At 39.8% G+C, this 15,731-nt stretch overlaps 1 protein-coding gene across 4 annotated transcripts in view; it reads left to right on the top strand.

Annotated features, from left to right (window-relative positions):
• The window catches only part of LOC146467188 (serine/threonine-protein kinase Nek9-like), a 33,112-nt gene extending 17,639 nt beyond the window's left edge, over positions 1–15,473 (top strand). Inside the window, exons 15-30 of one of the 4 annotated variants that reach the window (XM_085125984.1) lie at positions 153–314; positions 529–567; positions 671–717; positions 2,630–2,788; positions 3,546–3,604; positions 4,355–4,407; positions 4,952–5,113; positions 5,681–5,926; positions 6,813–7,021; positions 7,802–7,930; positions 9,127–9,188; positions 9,595–9,641; positions 10,581–10,636; positions 10,858–10,911; positions 11,760–11,861; positions 12,917–15,473. In XM_085125984.1, the coding sequence (XP_084982110.1) occupies positions 153–314; positions 529–567; positions 671–717; positions 2,630–2,788; positions 3,546–3,604; positions 4,355–4,407; positions 4,952–5,113; positions 5,681–5,926; positions 6,813–7,021; positions 7,802–7,930; positions 9,127–9,188; positions 9,595–9,641; positions 10,581–10,636; positions 10,858–10,911; positions 11,760–11,861; positions 12,917–13,003 (1,673 nt within the window). In that variant the 3' untranslated portion in view covers positions 13,004–15,473. The remainder of the gene's footprint in view (positions 1–152; positions 315–528; positions 568–670; positions 718–2,629; positions 2,789–3,545; positions 3,605–4,354; positions 4,408–4,951; positions 5,114–5,680; positions 5,927–6,812; positions 7,022–7,801; positions 7,931–9,126; positions 9,189–9,594; positions 9,642–10,580; positions 10,637–10,857; positions 10,912–11,759; positions 11,862–12,916) is intronic. The other 3 variants (XM_085125986.1, XM_085125985.1, XM_085125987.1) reach the window with 3 other exon arrangements.
• Positions 15,474–15,731: the final 258 nt, after the last annotated feature.

Below are 15,731 nucleotides of genomic sequence, written 5' to 3' on the forward strand. Positions count from 1 at the left end.
TTATTTTAATTTTTTGGGGTGGTTTGGCGTGAAAGCATGGGTGTGCCGGGTCGTTTGAGTTTTACAGCATGAGTTTGGAACTTATAAGTTCGCCGTGTAAGCCATGTGAGCTCCAAAATGGCTGATGCATGCTATGTGTGTTTTGTCAACAGAGGATGGTGTGTTGTACACATTTGGATCAGACTACTGGGGTTGTATCGGCTGTAACAATGAACTGGAAGAAGAAGTCACCACTCCGTACAGAGTGGAATTCTTCGCTGAGAATCCTGTGGCACAAGTAGAGTGTGGAGAATGTCATATTGTTGCACTAACAGGTGAGTAACTTGTGCATTGTTAGTAGTATAGGCAAGTGTTTTGGGAACGCCCTCCTCCTACCCTTTACACCCTATGCTACTTGTAGCACTTTTATGTGGGCGGCGTGAGACATGTTGTTGTATTAATGGTGCACCTCCTGTGATATGATGTGCCCTTTGCATGCACTTATTATTAATTATTTTATTATTTTTAACTTTTTTCTTTCCTGTACAGTTTCAAAAGAAGTTTACTCTTGGGGATGTGGAGAGTATGGTGAGATTTACAATTTTAGAACGTTACTACACTCAATGTTTAATGCTGTGAGAAAGAAAAATTTAACTAATGCTTTGAACCTCATTTTTATCTTTCTACGCAGGTCGTTTGGGCCTAGGAAATGAAGATGACTGCGCAGCACCACAGAAGGTAACAATATTATCATAGCGCGGTCTCACAGACAAAATTTGTTCACGTATTTGATGTCCCGCATGAAGATTTTATCGCAAGGAAAGTAGGGATCTTAAGCAACGGCGACAACGCCACAAAACAATAGGTTTAATGAGCAAAAACAATGGCTCTGCACGTGCGTCTTACATTTTGGTACATTTCTTTGCTGTCCTCTGCAAAACAGAAACGTGAAGTGACCAAATTCAGGTTTTTTGGAGAACGTGAGCACACGACGGTGAATTTTTCATTTTCTATCTTAACTTGAACGCCACTGCTACCAATTTGGTTCCTGGGTAGTTGGCCGTTTCTGTAGAAGTCGAGCGAGTTGAAATAATCGCGAAGTAGCACAAATGAAATAATGTTATATTTTCAGGTGACGTTTTCGTTGCCGTAAAAAACGAGATTTAAGGTTTTATGGAAAACGTGAAGGCATGATTAATTCTCCTTTCTCTTTCTGAACTTTAAAGCCGCCCCTACGACTCTAACTCCTGCATTATTCAGCCACATTACACAAACTAAGGGCGCGTTTTTTTTTTATCCACAATTCTGGAATAAGAATGGTTGGTACGGAATGCTAGGAATAATTCGGATTGTCTGCATAAAAAAAAACCCCGTCGGTACGGTCCTGGGCGAGTAAACATTGCGTAACAAATATGGCGGCCGACGAAGAGGCTGCCATTGCAGCTGTTATCGCAGCAATTTTCCTGGTACTTTTGGTACAATGGAATTAGAAACAATGTTTCATTTTGTCCAAAAGTGTAACCTGATTTTTTCCCTTGTAGAGACCTGAAGTATTTGAATCCGCATCGCTCATCTCGCCGTCCGCCATCTTGGATTTTCATTCGCAACATTCTGTTCATTCTGCCCCTGGGAGCAGAATGGATGGAATGGCATTCTGTCCATTCCGAAATAGGAATGCGGAATAGAAAAACGCGCGCATTTTACATTCTGTCCATTCTCATTCCAGAATTGTGAATAAAAAAACGCGCCCTAAATGTGTTGGAATTATCGCGAAGTTATTCAGAGAACGCGAATTTCATTTTAAGTTACGTGTTCGTTGACGTCGTCGTCGTCCCTGCTTTTAGGGAGCTTTGGCAACGACGACGGCGACGGAAAGGGGAACCGTCAACGTCGAAAAACCAATAGGCTTTATCACCAAAACAACTCTTCACGTGCCTTACACTTGTTTGGTACATTTCCTTGCCGTCACTGCACGACTGGGACGTGAAATTTCCTGATGGGACGTCTTGTGGAGGACGTATGTTTCTTTCTCTTGTTAACATTGGGTGCGGTCTCCAAGAATTCAGCTCCAGGAAATTTCACCTACATTTGACATTTAAAGCGAGTTGGAATAATCGCCACGTCGTTTGGAAAAACGCGAATTCATTTTAACAGTGACGTTTTTACTGCCGTAGCCGTCGTCGTTGTCGTTTAAAAAGCAACGACGACGGCGACGGCAACGAAAACGCCTCAAAACAATAGGTTTAATGAGCAAAAACAATCGCTTTGCACGTGCGTTTTACATTGTGGTACATTTCTCTGCCGTCCTCTGCAAAACAACAACGAGAAATGACCACATTTAAGGTTTTGTGGAAAACGTGAAGGCACGACGGTGAATTTTTCATTTTCTTTCTTAACTTGTACGCCACTCCTATCAATTTAGTTCCTGGATAGTTCTCCATTTTTGTAAAAGTTGAGCGAGTTAAAATAATCGCGAAGTAGCACAAGTGAATTGGAGATATATTTTCAGGTGACGTTTTCATTGTCGTTGCCGTCGTCGTTGCTTAACTCCCTAATGGCTTGACGAAGTGACTTTAATTAGCGTTGGCTTAGGTCCAAATGTATGGGAGCATGTGTAGTGGATGAAGTTTACTGTGCTGTTTTGTTCTAGGTTGATGTTCCTCTGCAGTGTAAAGTAGCGTCTATATGCTGTGGTTCTGATTTTACTTTCTTGTTGACCTCAACTGGACGTCTGCTCGGGTTTGGAAACAACGATGAGAACCAACTCGGAATTGATACGCCGCAGTCGTTAAGGAAAAGACAAATTAAGGTTTGTGTTGTAGTTCATCAAGTATTCTGTGGAATCTTACATATTAAACTGATTTGATCCCCAAGACAGGTTGTTCAAGAGACGATTAACCTCGTGTGAAGAAAAGGATTGGTTTATTCTATTCAAAAGCGTTTTTATTTCTAATTTCTACTTTAAGGTAAAATGTAGGAGAAGATCAATCTGCAGCAATGTACGTTCTTTACTGAAATTTGAAATTTGTGGTGGGTTAGCTTACGGTAACATTACTTTGAAAAACTGGGTTCAACTGGAATCTTCGGTGGCGTTCGATTGACCGTATTTCGGAATAAGAAAAAGAAGAGGAATAGCTGTTAGATTTCTCTTTTTAAGTAAATTTGGGAAAACATTTTTACAAACAGGCGCTGACACGTGATATTTAAGAGCCATGTTGTACTCCAGTAACTCCAAAAACCTCTTATGAAGGATTTCTTGTCGTCATTGTATGTATTCCTATTCCGGAATAGGTTCAGTCGAACGCAACCTTAAATGGTAGTTGGTCCAACTTGTGATTATTCAGGTGAGAGTGCTGTAGTTTACATGGGCAAATTGCAGTCGCTCTTTAAATCGCCACTAAATCGAATTAGTAAAAAGTTCACGTGTAAATGATCCTAGACAGTGTCAAGTAATGACACACCCTGCACTTGATTATGAAAGTGACATTAACTTTTTTTTGTACTATTCGTAAAGCGTTTCAATCCGTCTGTGACATACTATGTATTTAATGCTTCTTTATTTTCAGTCTACCACAGGACATTTTCCGTACGTCACCAGCCCAAAACCTATTATGCCTCTTAACAAGTGAGTAGTAAAACAAGTATAACTGCTACACTAGTCTTTAGCCCATGTCCACACGATAAGTCGTTTTGCCGACTACACTTGTGGGTTTACACAAAGTTACACATTGGAGAATGCTTTCAAAGTTTGCGTTTTCGAAGCGTATTCGTGTGAACGAAAACGCAAAGAAAAGTTTGCGATCTCAAACGAATACGCTAACCTAAGTGGTTGCAATCAAACATTCCATATTGTCTGCGCTGTTTAGCAGGTGAGGCCACCATACACGTGAGGCTCAACGATTTCGGCCTATCGTGCTTTCAGCAATTCGCCTTTCCTTCCGCGAATTTCAAGAGAAAAGCACGCTTCAATCATTTTCCACTCGATGGCTCATGTGAGTCGCGGCCCTGTCACTTTCATATTATACACTCCCTCGAAACCTAAACGATGGAGCTTCTTTGCAGGCAAGCAGAATTACGCAAAAGGAAAGCAGTAAACGTGTTTTATCTGAAGATGAGCATGTGGTTAAGACGGTTTCGTCTTAAACGACACGTAACCTGAGTTTTCCTTTTATTTCTGTACAATTTTTGACAGCCTTTCATCTACTGTCCCGGCTGTCTGTCATGTTCAGCTCGAGTGCTGTCAGCCAACCTGTAGAACATGGGTTTTTGTACGAGTGTTTGTAGAGCAAGGAATTGATCAGCTGGTTTTGTCTTTACTTTTATACTTGGCAAGACTGTGTGTTCTTTCGTGACTTGCGCATTTTTGTGTTTTTAGATACAGCATTACTTCCGTGTCAGCTGGGAGATCGCATTCAGCTGTAATAGATGGTAAGTTATCCCCTTGATATCGCGAAGAATGATCAAAATCCTTTTTTCTTCTACTTCTTCTTTCTTTCTCTTTTTTTTTTTTTTTTTTTTTTTTTTTTTTTTTTTTTTTGTCTTTGTTTTGGCGTTGCCGTAGTAGCAGTTTAAAACCGAGTCCAGGAAGGTGTCAACGACAAGATGTAGCCTGAATGTTTCAACAAATAGGCCAAATTGAATACACTATTACCAGCAATGGGAATTTATGCGGCCTATTACTGAAGTTTTAGTAATTTGAGTGAAAAAAGGGGGAGGGAGGGAGGGAAGAAAGGAGGAAGAAATAGAAGAAGGGAAGGAAGTCTTTTAAGCTCGGATTACGAGCATGGAACGACGAAAAACTTGAGTTCTCGACAGAAAACGAAACCCTGACCATTCATGCAGTGGGATGCACTAACCACTGGGCTACTAAGAGCAAGCACCGCTATTTGCTACTTTCTTTGTCCCATGCTCGTGAAACGGTAAACGTTTCATTCTTTCTAAAAAACTTTTATCTTTTATTTCTTCTTCACAGCGTACGGTCGCCTTGTAACAGTGGGATCGAACAAGTTCGGTCAGCTTGGGCTGGGAGATTTCAAGCCCCGTACGGGGCCTTGTGTTGTCGGAGGGGAAATGGTTGGTAAGCGAATTGTACAAGCGGCGTGTGGAGATGACTTCACTGTGGTGGCTACTTCAGGTATTTTTGTTTCCTTGGACAAGAAACTTTACTCCTTCTTATATTTCTCATCCCAAGTGTATATATTGTGGTTCAAATCTATCCTTGCTTTAAGGACGTTGCCTACTTTTGTTACTGCGCATACGTTCTGCGCATCTTGAGATACGCGGGTTTCCTATGGGTGGTGCCTACTAATACATGGATACTTTTGCGCGGTTTAAAACTATGCGGAGAAAGTAGAACTTAGCAAGTGCTCTTGGTATCCAAAAAGAAAATTGGGGTAACCATGCATTTTTCAGAGATAATAAAGCTTCAATATGGAAAGAAACGCCATTCATTGCTTTGTATTTTACTACGTTTTGAATTATTATTACTTAATTGTTTCTAAAAAAAAAATGCTTGGCTACCCCCAGTTTTCTTTTTGGATTCCAATAGCACTTGCTAAAACCTGCTTTTCTCGCATAGTCATGCCCATAAACCGCGCAAAAATACTTCTGTATTAATACGCATCGTCCTTGAATTTAAATTTTATCTTCCTATTTTTCTTGGGTATGGTAATGTATTGTTTTACTATTCTTTTTACCTTAGATAACCAGATCTACTCATGGGGGAGGGGTGACAATGGTCGGCTTGGTGTGTTGACGGACAGTCTCGTGCGAGCTAAAGGTGGAATTCCGTGCACAGCTGTTCCCAGGCCAATCTTCGGCGCCCTGCACGTGCTGTCATGCATAGCTTGTAAACACTGGAATTCACTAATCGTGGCAGAGCGCGTGCTTAGTTCGCGGGCTGTCAAACGTGGCGGCTCCCAAGGACGATCGTTGGAATCGCAGCCGTGTAAGAAGACTTGTTTGCTCAATTAGAACCCGCCGTCAACACGTATCTGTACTTAGTCTTTTTAAAAAGGGAGCTTAAACAACGATGACGGCGACGGCAACGACAACGCCGCAAAACGAGTAACTTAATGAGGAAAAACAATCGCTCAGCATCTGCGTTTTAACAACGTGAAATGAGCAAATTCAGGGTTTTGTGGAGAATGTGAGGATACGAGTTCTTCGTTATCTTTCTTATCTCGAATGTCACGCCTACCAATTTTGTTTCCTGGGTAGTTCGCTGTTTTTGTACAAGTCGGATGAGTTGAAATAATTGCGAAGTAGCACAAATAAAGTGAAGTTATTTCGTGTTCAAGGGACGTTTTCGTTGCCGTTACCGTTGTCGTTGCTTGTTTCCTTTGAAAACGAAGATTTTGGTCCTACCGCTAGGCTCTCTGTCCAACTTAGATGGTCGACGACGTTCTAAAAAGGGAGATTATTAAAACGCTGCCAAATGATGATTTTTGAAGGAGGAGATTTATCGGTTAAGCGTGGACGGGAAAAACGGATGACCTTTATAAAAAGGGTTTTCATTTTAGCGTCGTAAAACCAAAACTCAATTTTTCAGTCTGGCAAATCACAACAGACTTAAACAACTGAATGAACCAATCACAATACGAAGCAGATGAACGTAACAGGCGCCAAGCGCGGGAAAACGCGATTGGTTTTGTTTTACTTGTCATTGGTTGACAAGGTGGCGCGAGCTTTTAAACCAATCACAAAGCGTAGTAACGCAAAACGCATAGCCACCCGTGGATGAGTTCCTGAGAGCTCACTGGTACTCCGTGGGTAAGCAAATTACATTTTCCTTTTTTTACACTCGATTGCCTCTAACAACGTCTTCTTTCTAGCAGCAGGCGACAACAGTGTATCAGACTCGGTGTTTTCTGACCCAATGAGACTGGACATTAATCATGACAGTGGACCAGCCAATGGAAATGTTCTGTTCGGTGATTTGACAAAGGACTCTGGTGTGGGTCGCTCACCTCGGGCCCCAGGGTCTGGATCTGACCCCAGGAGTCTGGGAGAGAGTAGCTTGCCGCCAGCGTGGCTTCAAGATGTAAGTGAACGTTAGATCATTCAGTTCAATGCCCATATATGATGCCTCTCCCTGCCCCAATGTAATGAAGCAAATGACAAGGTTTTTTCGTCTCCAGTATGTCTGAATCCCGGTTGAGACAACGCGTTAGCAATGCCTTGGAACACGCGAGTAAATGAGAGCGTAAAGGGCAATTTACACGGTACGACTTTGTCCCATGGGACAAGATTACGACAGGCCTACAACACAAATTGTTTCGTGTAAATCAAACCTACAACTCGCTTAAGACTGTCGTGGACGTCACAAAAAATGTCGTAAGATTTTAAAATGTTTTAAAATGCTACCGACGACAATCGTAGGAAAAGGCAATGTTGAGTAACGAGAGTTGAGTGCGAATTTTTTGGATGACGCGAGCAGCGCGCGTTCTAGAAATCGCATGCGACAGTCGTAAGCAAAAGTTGTACCGTCTAAATCGGCCTTAATAGAGTTAGTCAAAGCTGTGAGAGTGTTTGAAGACTCAAGAAGTCTAATGAAGTCTAATTTAAACACTTAGGAGTCGACCTAAGTACGTTCAAGAGTAAGAGAAATTGATGAACTGTCATAGATTCCAGTAAATTTCGCTAATGTTCAAGCTATTTGATTGGACACATGTAAGTCGCATGTCAGAAGAAAGCTTTGTTTGTTAGTTGGTTTGGCTCGGTAGAAGATAAAGCAAACAAGCCAGGTGACGCGGTAAATGGTTAACATTATCCCATTATACGGCGAACCTACTCTTTAACCATACTTTTCCTCCCCTTTCAGGAACTTGACCAGGCAGAGTACATTTCCATGGGATCAGTGGGCTCACACAGCTCGGGCAGAAACCCTTCGTCCAATCCTGGACGCCCTCTATCCAATTCCGAGAGCAGTGTACCGGACTGGCTGAAAAACGTATGTATTAAATCTGTTACTGTAACAGAAAGACGCAAACCTGGCTAGCCTGGTGTGCCTGGAAAGGAGTTAAAAAGGCAGTGCTCCTAGTTTTAGTATCACTTTAAATAGCGAAAAATCGCATTTGTATTGATGGGGACATTATAAAAATGGTTTAGTTTTGTTAAAAATAACCTTACTAGGGCACAGAAACTAGTATCATTAATTTTTGTCTGCAGATGGCTAGGGTGGAAATGGATTGCAACCAGTTTTTTCCAAGTTCCTTCTGTGAGTTTTGGAGAAATTGCTAAAAACGTATTAAGAAGTCTTTTCATATTTTCCTCTTGGTGCGATTTTACGTTCAAGAAGGAGTTCTTTGTCAAATATTTCAGAAGTTTTGGCCAACACACAACAAAATCTCCGTGTCAGTGCCCCTTTAAAACCTGCGGGATCTAACAAGTCAATCTCGCTCCCATTTTCCTCTTGTCCCCTGGGTTGAGAGGGAGAAAAAACAGGAGAGACCCTGGGAACGACAGCGGGGGTGCATGGTAGCGCCTGTGCAGAACACAAGCCTGGTTGATTCAGTAACTCAGCAAACTGAAGAGCCAGAGCTCTGAAGCTTGATTACCTGGTTACACTACCAACCTAGGACTGTATTCGTTTATATTCTAACATTAGTTGAGATTTAAAATGGCGTTCACGGCAAACCGCAAACGTTAGATTTGCGTTTGTTTTCTTCATAAAATAAGTACATAGATGAGAATAGTGCAAGATTATTCTGGCGTTTGATACCGAAACCACTCAATTTTACTGAGAAACTGAAAACAGCGAGTGGCAAATGTAGGATAAACATGGTCACGTGGTCATTTTTTCCGTTTGGCGTAACTCTCTAATGCCTTGGTGACAAAAGAGCGGAAATGACGACGTGACCATGTTTATCCTATATTTGCCACTCGCTGTTTTCAGTTTCTCAGTAAAATTGAGTAGTTTTGTGTTAACATCAAAGGTCAGAATTATTTTACACTATTTTCGTCTGTGAACTAATTTTTGCAAGATAATATAAACGCGAATCTCACGTTTGCCGTTTGTGGTAAACGCGATTCTTAATCTCTCTTATACTTTGTTTTCTTTAATTTTGTTTCTCCAAGGTGGTTTAGTTATCATTTTATTTTCGTTTGTCCTCGGACTTATCTTAGTCGTCTTCGTTTACTTTGTAGGAGCTCCGTGATGCCGAATATATTCCCATGGATGGCCAGGCATCGCCCTCGCCAAAGAGCAAGTAAATAGTTCACTCTATATATCTTTCGTCCGCAACGTTTACAAACATTTTAGATCGGTGGTTTTCAATCATTTGGAAACGTTTTTAAGCTACCTTAAAACCCTTAAAAACCCTGCAGAAACTAACCCTTTTAAATTTATATTTCATAAACCATTTGTCAAATGAGAAACGTTTGGAAACTCTTTAAAGAGCCTAGTGGGCAGAGGACTTGTTTATACAGGACTGTTAAAATCTGGAACTCGTTTGATGATTCTCTTAAATTGTGCGCCTGCTGTTGAGACATCAACGGCTCCATAATTTTGTAGCAAATTTTTTAAGATATTATATTTCGAGACCTTGTGATATTTTAGTCCCTGTAAATCGTTTTTACTTTATCTGAAGTTTTGTGATTCTTTTCGTGTTTCAGTGAATCCTCTGTATCATCTGTAGCAGTTCAATGCGACCTTGAGCCAAGTAAGAACCGGGTTTCCTTTATATGTTGCTAACAGTAGGGCTATGTTCACACGGGGCCAGTCTCAAATGTACCAGTCTGGATCTAGATCTGTTTACACGTGAATGGTCCGGTACTGGATTAACGTGAGCAAGTCAGTTGTTTTTTATAATAAATCGGCACAGAAAGCAAGAAGCAACTTTCAAAGAGCATTTTTATGTACCCTTGTCCTCTGTTTTGATGCTTCCGCTGTTTTAAGGATGGTTAGTTGCGTAAAGGTAGTTGAACCCTGGCGATATGCCTTGTCATGTAATCGCTGTGAGTAGTAAGCTGTTTTCTGCACTCTCGTGGGTTAAATTAAATTAATCAAAGCCACACCCAGTACGTGGTAAGTTTAACTAGTATCCAGGCCTAAATTGCACAGTATTTAGCAAAACGAACCGGTCTAGGTGTTTAACGTTTACACCGTGCTGGTTCCAAAATTGGACAGGTCCGAAAATCAGACATGATTAAGAAGGGATAGCTGGTACGGGATAGCAGGGCTCAGTTGTTCAAAGCCCGATTAAATTAATCTAGGATTAATGGAACTTTGACTCGAGTAAAAGATTCTTCCAAAGAATTTTGTCCCTCAAATTTTTGACTTGGAATTGTCTTTAGCATTAGCTTAAAATTAACTTTTGAAAACCACTATAGTGAGCGAGATGAAAACCTCGGTTAACTTTTAATCGTGGACTAGCGTTAATCAGCTTTCGAACAACCAGCCCCAGGTCTCGTGTAAACACTGCATCCAGTCCAATGTTTGGACTGGATGCATTTGGAACCGGTCCCGTGTGAACATGGTCTTAGATTGCAAGGCTAAAGTGAAATAATTTTCATGACAATTGGCTTCTCCGTTTATTTTTTTTTTATTTTTTTTTTTTTGCAACATGGTGTGACCTTATTTTGTCTTGATGTCATTTCAGGCGACGAAGAAGATATAAAAGCCCTTCTGCTGCAGCTACAGCAAGAGAACTCCAAGGTAAACAGCGAATATTTTTGCCTTTTGCTGGGAGAAAGAAGTTCATCAAGGCAACAGCACTCCCAATACAAAACTTAGTGGTCGTGTAGTGTCGACATCACTACTCAGAGAGTATGAGCTAATTGTGTTGATGTATGGGCCAACCAAGACGCGTATTTACTGTGTCTGTAAATAAACCGTCTCATTCAATTGTCCTATTGTTTTGTTTTTTTCCTGTTTAGCTGCGTCAAAAGGTAGCACAGCAAAGTAAGAAGATAAAGATTCTACAGCAAGAGGTAGGAAGATTTTCATTCTGTCAGTATTTTTTTTTCTCAGTAACCACACAAACAACAAGTGCTGTAATACACTTCACGTTGAGAAGTGAATACAGAGTCGACTCTTAGGGAGATGTAATGTTCATCATGTCACGAGCACAAGGCAAACGAAAAAACTCTGAGTCCCCTACTAGAATTGAACACTCGGCCGCAAGGGACTGGAACAGCTTACCGTTTCAGTAATGATGACGATGACGATGACGTTGACGATGACGATGACGATGACGATGATGATGATGATAATGATAATGATGATGACGACGATAGTTTCATTTAAGCTGCAAAAGTAAATCAGCTTAGACTTAAAAATCACAGCTGGTATTAACCCATGTGCAGCAAACAATATGGAAATATGGAAATATACATAGGCAAATAAGACCTTAAACTACAAATTTGACCGCTTGCATCAGCGTCCCGGAGGCAAGAAAAAACAGACTTTTTAGAAACTCGCAGGGAAGAATGTTCCTTGAGATGGCTCGTGACCTTTCGTACACCGTTCGGATGGGTTACTTACTAAGCTACTGGGAGACTGGTGCGCAAATAGGTGGTTTCCTAGATACACATGTGAATGCATCCTGCGTAATGCTGGGATTATCCCTGTCGAATGTTTCTTTTGAGGTGCTAAAGAAAATTAATTTAACTTGACTTACATGCAAGTTTTTCTGTCAGTTGGGAGATATTGGCCTTGTTTGAAGGTTTAGATGGATTAATTAAACCAAATATGAAAGGATCACAACAAAAGCGCTTCATAGAAGCATCATTTGTTGAATTGTTTTGTTTTGTTTTCTTGTTTTTTTTTTTTTTATCAGAACAATACGTTCATTGCTAATCAAAAGAAGTTCTGGGAGTTGATCGACTCGTGGCACAAAGATTGTCAACTAGCCTCGTCGCTTACCTACGGAAATCAAAAGGTATGACATTGTACTCGCTTTTTGTTTTCGTGAACCATTGAATGTGTATTTCATTTTATCCTGCTTTGTTTCCAGGCTTCCTTAACGCGCTGTCGTACATAACGTCAGCCGTTGAGCTGATCGATTTAACGCCAATAGAGTACTAAAATGATGACGTCACAAAAACTAAATTTCCGAAATTGTGATTTGTTGAGATATCGTGTAGCATGAAAATTTTGCGGATTAGCGATATTTTGTGGTTTGCGGGAACAAATTTTTGCGACTCGAGATGACTGAAATTTCTGGTGGAAACTAATTTTTGCGATTCATTGTTTAAGTAGCAGGAAAACCCCGCAATCATCGAGAATGGATGTCAAAAATCTGGCATCGCAAACACCTTAGCAAATGGTGTTCCCTTCAGATGACCCCATTCGTGCTAATCTAATGTACTGAATTGCTGTACACTTGACATTTTCTGTTCTTTACACATTGTTTTGTTTGCGATAAAGACTACCGTTTGTATCTAAGCTCTGGTTGCCTTTTCCAATGGAAAATCATGTTAATGTTTTTGTTCAAGTCCGATTTAAAAAGCCCCAGTGGCACAAGTCTATTACAGGCGAAGTTTTTAATTTGACTGAAGGGAGTTATGTTTTGCCGCGTTTTATTTTGCGGGGTTTTTCTTTCTGCGGAAACTAATTTTTGCGGATCGAGGTCAATCCGCAAAATCCGCAAAAATTAGAACCCGCAAAATTTTCATGCTGCACGGTATTTGAAATAGCATGAGGAAAAATGCCTACTAACGTTTAGAAGAGAGACAAAATTAGAAGAATTTGTATGGAGTCATCGGAGCGTGAAAGTCCCAATATCTCACTCCCAAATTGCAATAAGATGCTAATTTTTGTCAAGTAGGCATTATTCGTCATGCTCTTTGCGAACATCTTAATAAATCCCATAATTTCACACTTTAGTACTCTATTTAGTTCCCTTTAACAAACTGTAATTCAAATTTTATCCGCTAGCAGTCATTATCTGTAGCTTAAGGTTTCTGACAAGGTTTCAAATAATTTATACCTTAACAGGAGGGTGAAAGCAGTAGCAGTGTGCAAGGGTCAGCGGATGTACGCACCTCGACAGACTCTTCTGATGACACGTGGGATGTGTGATATACCGGTGGACATCAGTTTTATTTCCCTCTCTGGCCCGAGTCAACGGAGTGATGCGTTTAGAGGAAACCACCCTCGTGGCATCTGTATCACGCACGAGCATACAGTTTATCTCATTAAACATTGACGACGTGGACGTTAAATAACCGCAGTGTTCATCACATAATTTGACCTGTGGATTTTCAGTAATATCCACAGGAAGGGACAATCATCACACGCCTTAGCTTTTTTATGTTCAAAAAAGTGTTTAGCTCATTTAACATTTTGGTACCATTTGAAAATTGCCATTGCTTATTTAAAAGAGTAAATTATATTTATGGTAATTTAGTAGAATTTATTCCGTCATTTACTTATAAATGACTGTATTTAGTCATCGAAACGCCACGTTCAACGACTGGCGTTTTCTTTTTAGCTTTAATACTTAAATAACAATTTGCTTGCGGAATTGGTTTTTCCCGTTGAACAACGTTTTTCTTAAATAAAGAAATCTTATTTATTTTATTTTACTTCTTTTAACTTAAATAATTTCGTCAATTCATTTAGACGGAATAATAGAAAAATGTTATGGACAAAGGAAAGATTTTATTTCATCGTGAATGCAACATTATTTTGGATGTGAAAATGATGCAAGAATTTGTTTCCCTCTGAAAATACTTTCCTGAAGTAAATAAATCTTATTTATTATCGTATTTTATGTAAAAGGGATTCCATTATTTACTACTATTAGCCCAAATAATTTTGCCAGACAAAGGGAGAATTTTATTGCTCGTAAATGCGAGAAATACATTACTGTGGATGTAATAATGATGTTACAATTAGTCAACTTGTTTAATTTTTTGGTCGGATAATTAGACCATAACAACATGTTAAATTATTTATCAAAAATGAACAGATAGTTGACTATCATAAACTAGATATGTTTATTCATAATTAACGACGCTGTCAGCTAGGTTTAAGCAATACGATTTAAGAGGTTTAGCGAGTTATAAATGTAATTAGTATAAATCTACTAGTGTTCTATCACGAATGCCGTTCTCTGATTGGCTACGCTACTCGCTATCTACTCTGTGATAGATAGTGAGTAGCGGTTTTCAACAAAATGGCGACTGCTTCATCGCGTTTTCGAAGTGTCTGCGATGAGGATATAGATAATTTACTTGTTTAGTTTTGCACGACTAGTAGATTTATACTAAAACAATTAGATTATTCGCTCTCGATTTCTATGCACGATAGCTGATTCGGGCTGCGCCCTTATCAGCTATCACGCGATATAAATATCTAGCTCATAACATAATTGCTAATTGTAAATATCCAGGGGCCAATTTAGTAGTGGCTAACAAACTATGCCTTTGTAGTCCACGTTACCGAACAAGATGGCGGCTGGTACTATTACCCACAAGTCTTGGCGTACAAAACCCTAAAATCGCTCACAGAAAGGCACAGAAAAGTTCTTCAAACTTCAAACCCAGCATATAAAATGTTGTTAGTATAGAGACGAATTTCTCAAAAAATATGGCTTTTTGTGTGCCTATTGGCTGTGTTAGGTTCTCAAGGTATTGTGGTAAAATGTACAGCCGACATGTTTTTCCTTACGGCGGATTGCACACGCATGCAGAAAACTGAGATTTCAACAAGTGTTGTTAGAAGTCTTTAAGGAGGATAAATGAAGGCGATTTTGAACTCTTTATTATTTACTTTCCTGTGTTCGCACGTTAAAGCGAGGGACCAGCTTGTGAAATACAAGCGTAAAAGTTTTATAAATTGGCCCAGTAGTGACAGATCTTTTTAGGGTTGTGTTCCGCCAATTTCGAGAGGTTCAAACCCTGGCTCGAGAATAGTGTTTACAGGGAAAATTTCGGTTCTTAAAAAGATGAATTGTTCACTTGGAAAACTTGTCCAAAGAATTTAGTGACCCACTCTTGAGTGGTGTTATTGTGAGAGGAAGAGGTAACTCGTGCGTCTGAATCAAGAAGCAGAAATTTTACTAAAAGTCCGCAAAAAAGTGGTACAGTATTGCGACTTAAAAACACGACTTCTTCCTAAATAAGTCACAGTCGTTAAAATTGATTGTCTTTTTTTTTTTTCATCAAGTAATCAAAGTTCTAAAATTGAAATTTAACACTGTACATTAAGTATTCGGTATAATATTCCCTAATTTACGACACAAGCACTCAGTTCCTCGCGTTTTGCACTCGCCAATATGGCGGAGACAATCCTTGAGAAGAATAATTGGACGTACTTTAGGTAGTCAACTAAAGTTTGACCCTCAGTATCAGCATGCAAATTCTCCCCAGTGGTTTGTACTTATTTCTTATAGTGGTAGTCGAGAGAAGTTATTTAAACATCGATGAAATTTCTCTTTCACGATCTTTTCCTTTATTCTTGTCACCTCAATGTGTTAGTTATGTATCAATATTGTAAGGAGAAATTGGCTCTTGATTAAAGGTTAAGACGGGCTCTGTCTCGATAATTTGTCTGATTTTTTTTTATTATTATTTTTGCGCTAACTATTCCAACATCATGACGTGGATTTTTCGTTCGTATTTAACAAAAATACTCGTTGAACACGAACATTGCAATGTTACGTACGAGAATTCCTGAAGGGGAAACAGGCCATGATTAATTTTAATCTAGTGGTTCAGCGACACAACAGCAAAACTTAGAAAAAAATAGGTGGGCAGTGCTGTGGACGCGCTGCGGACTTGTTTGTTCACTCAATCACTCACTC

This window comes from Pavona decussata, unplaced genomic scaffold (assembly GCF_977016875.1).
Source record: "Pavona decussata unplaced genomic scaffold, jaPavDecu1.1 SCAFFOLD_137, whole genome shotgun sequence".
In the NCBI taxonomy this organism is placed as follows: Eukaryota; Metazoa; Cnidaria; class Anthozoa; order Scleractinia; family Agariciidae; genus Pavona; species Pavona decussata.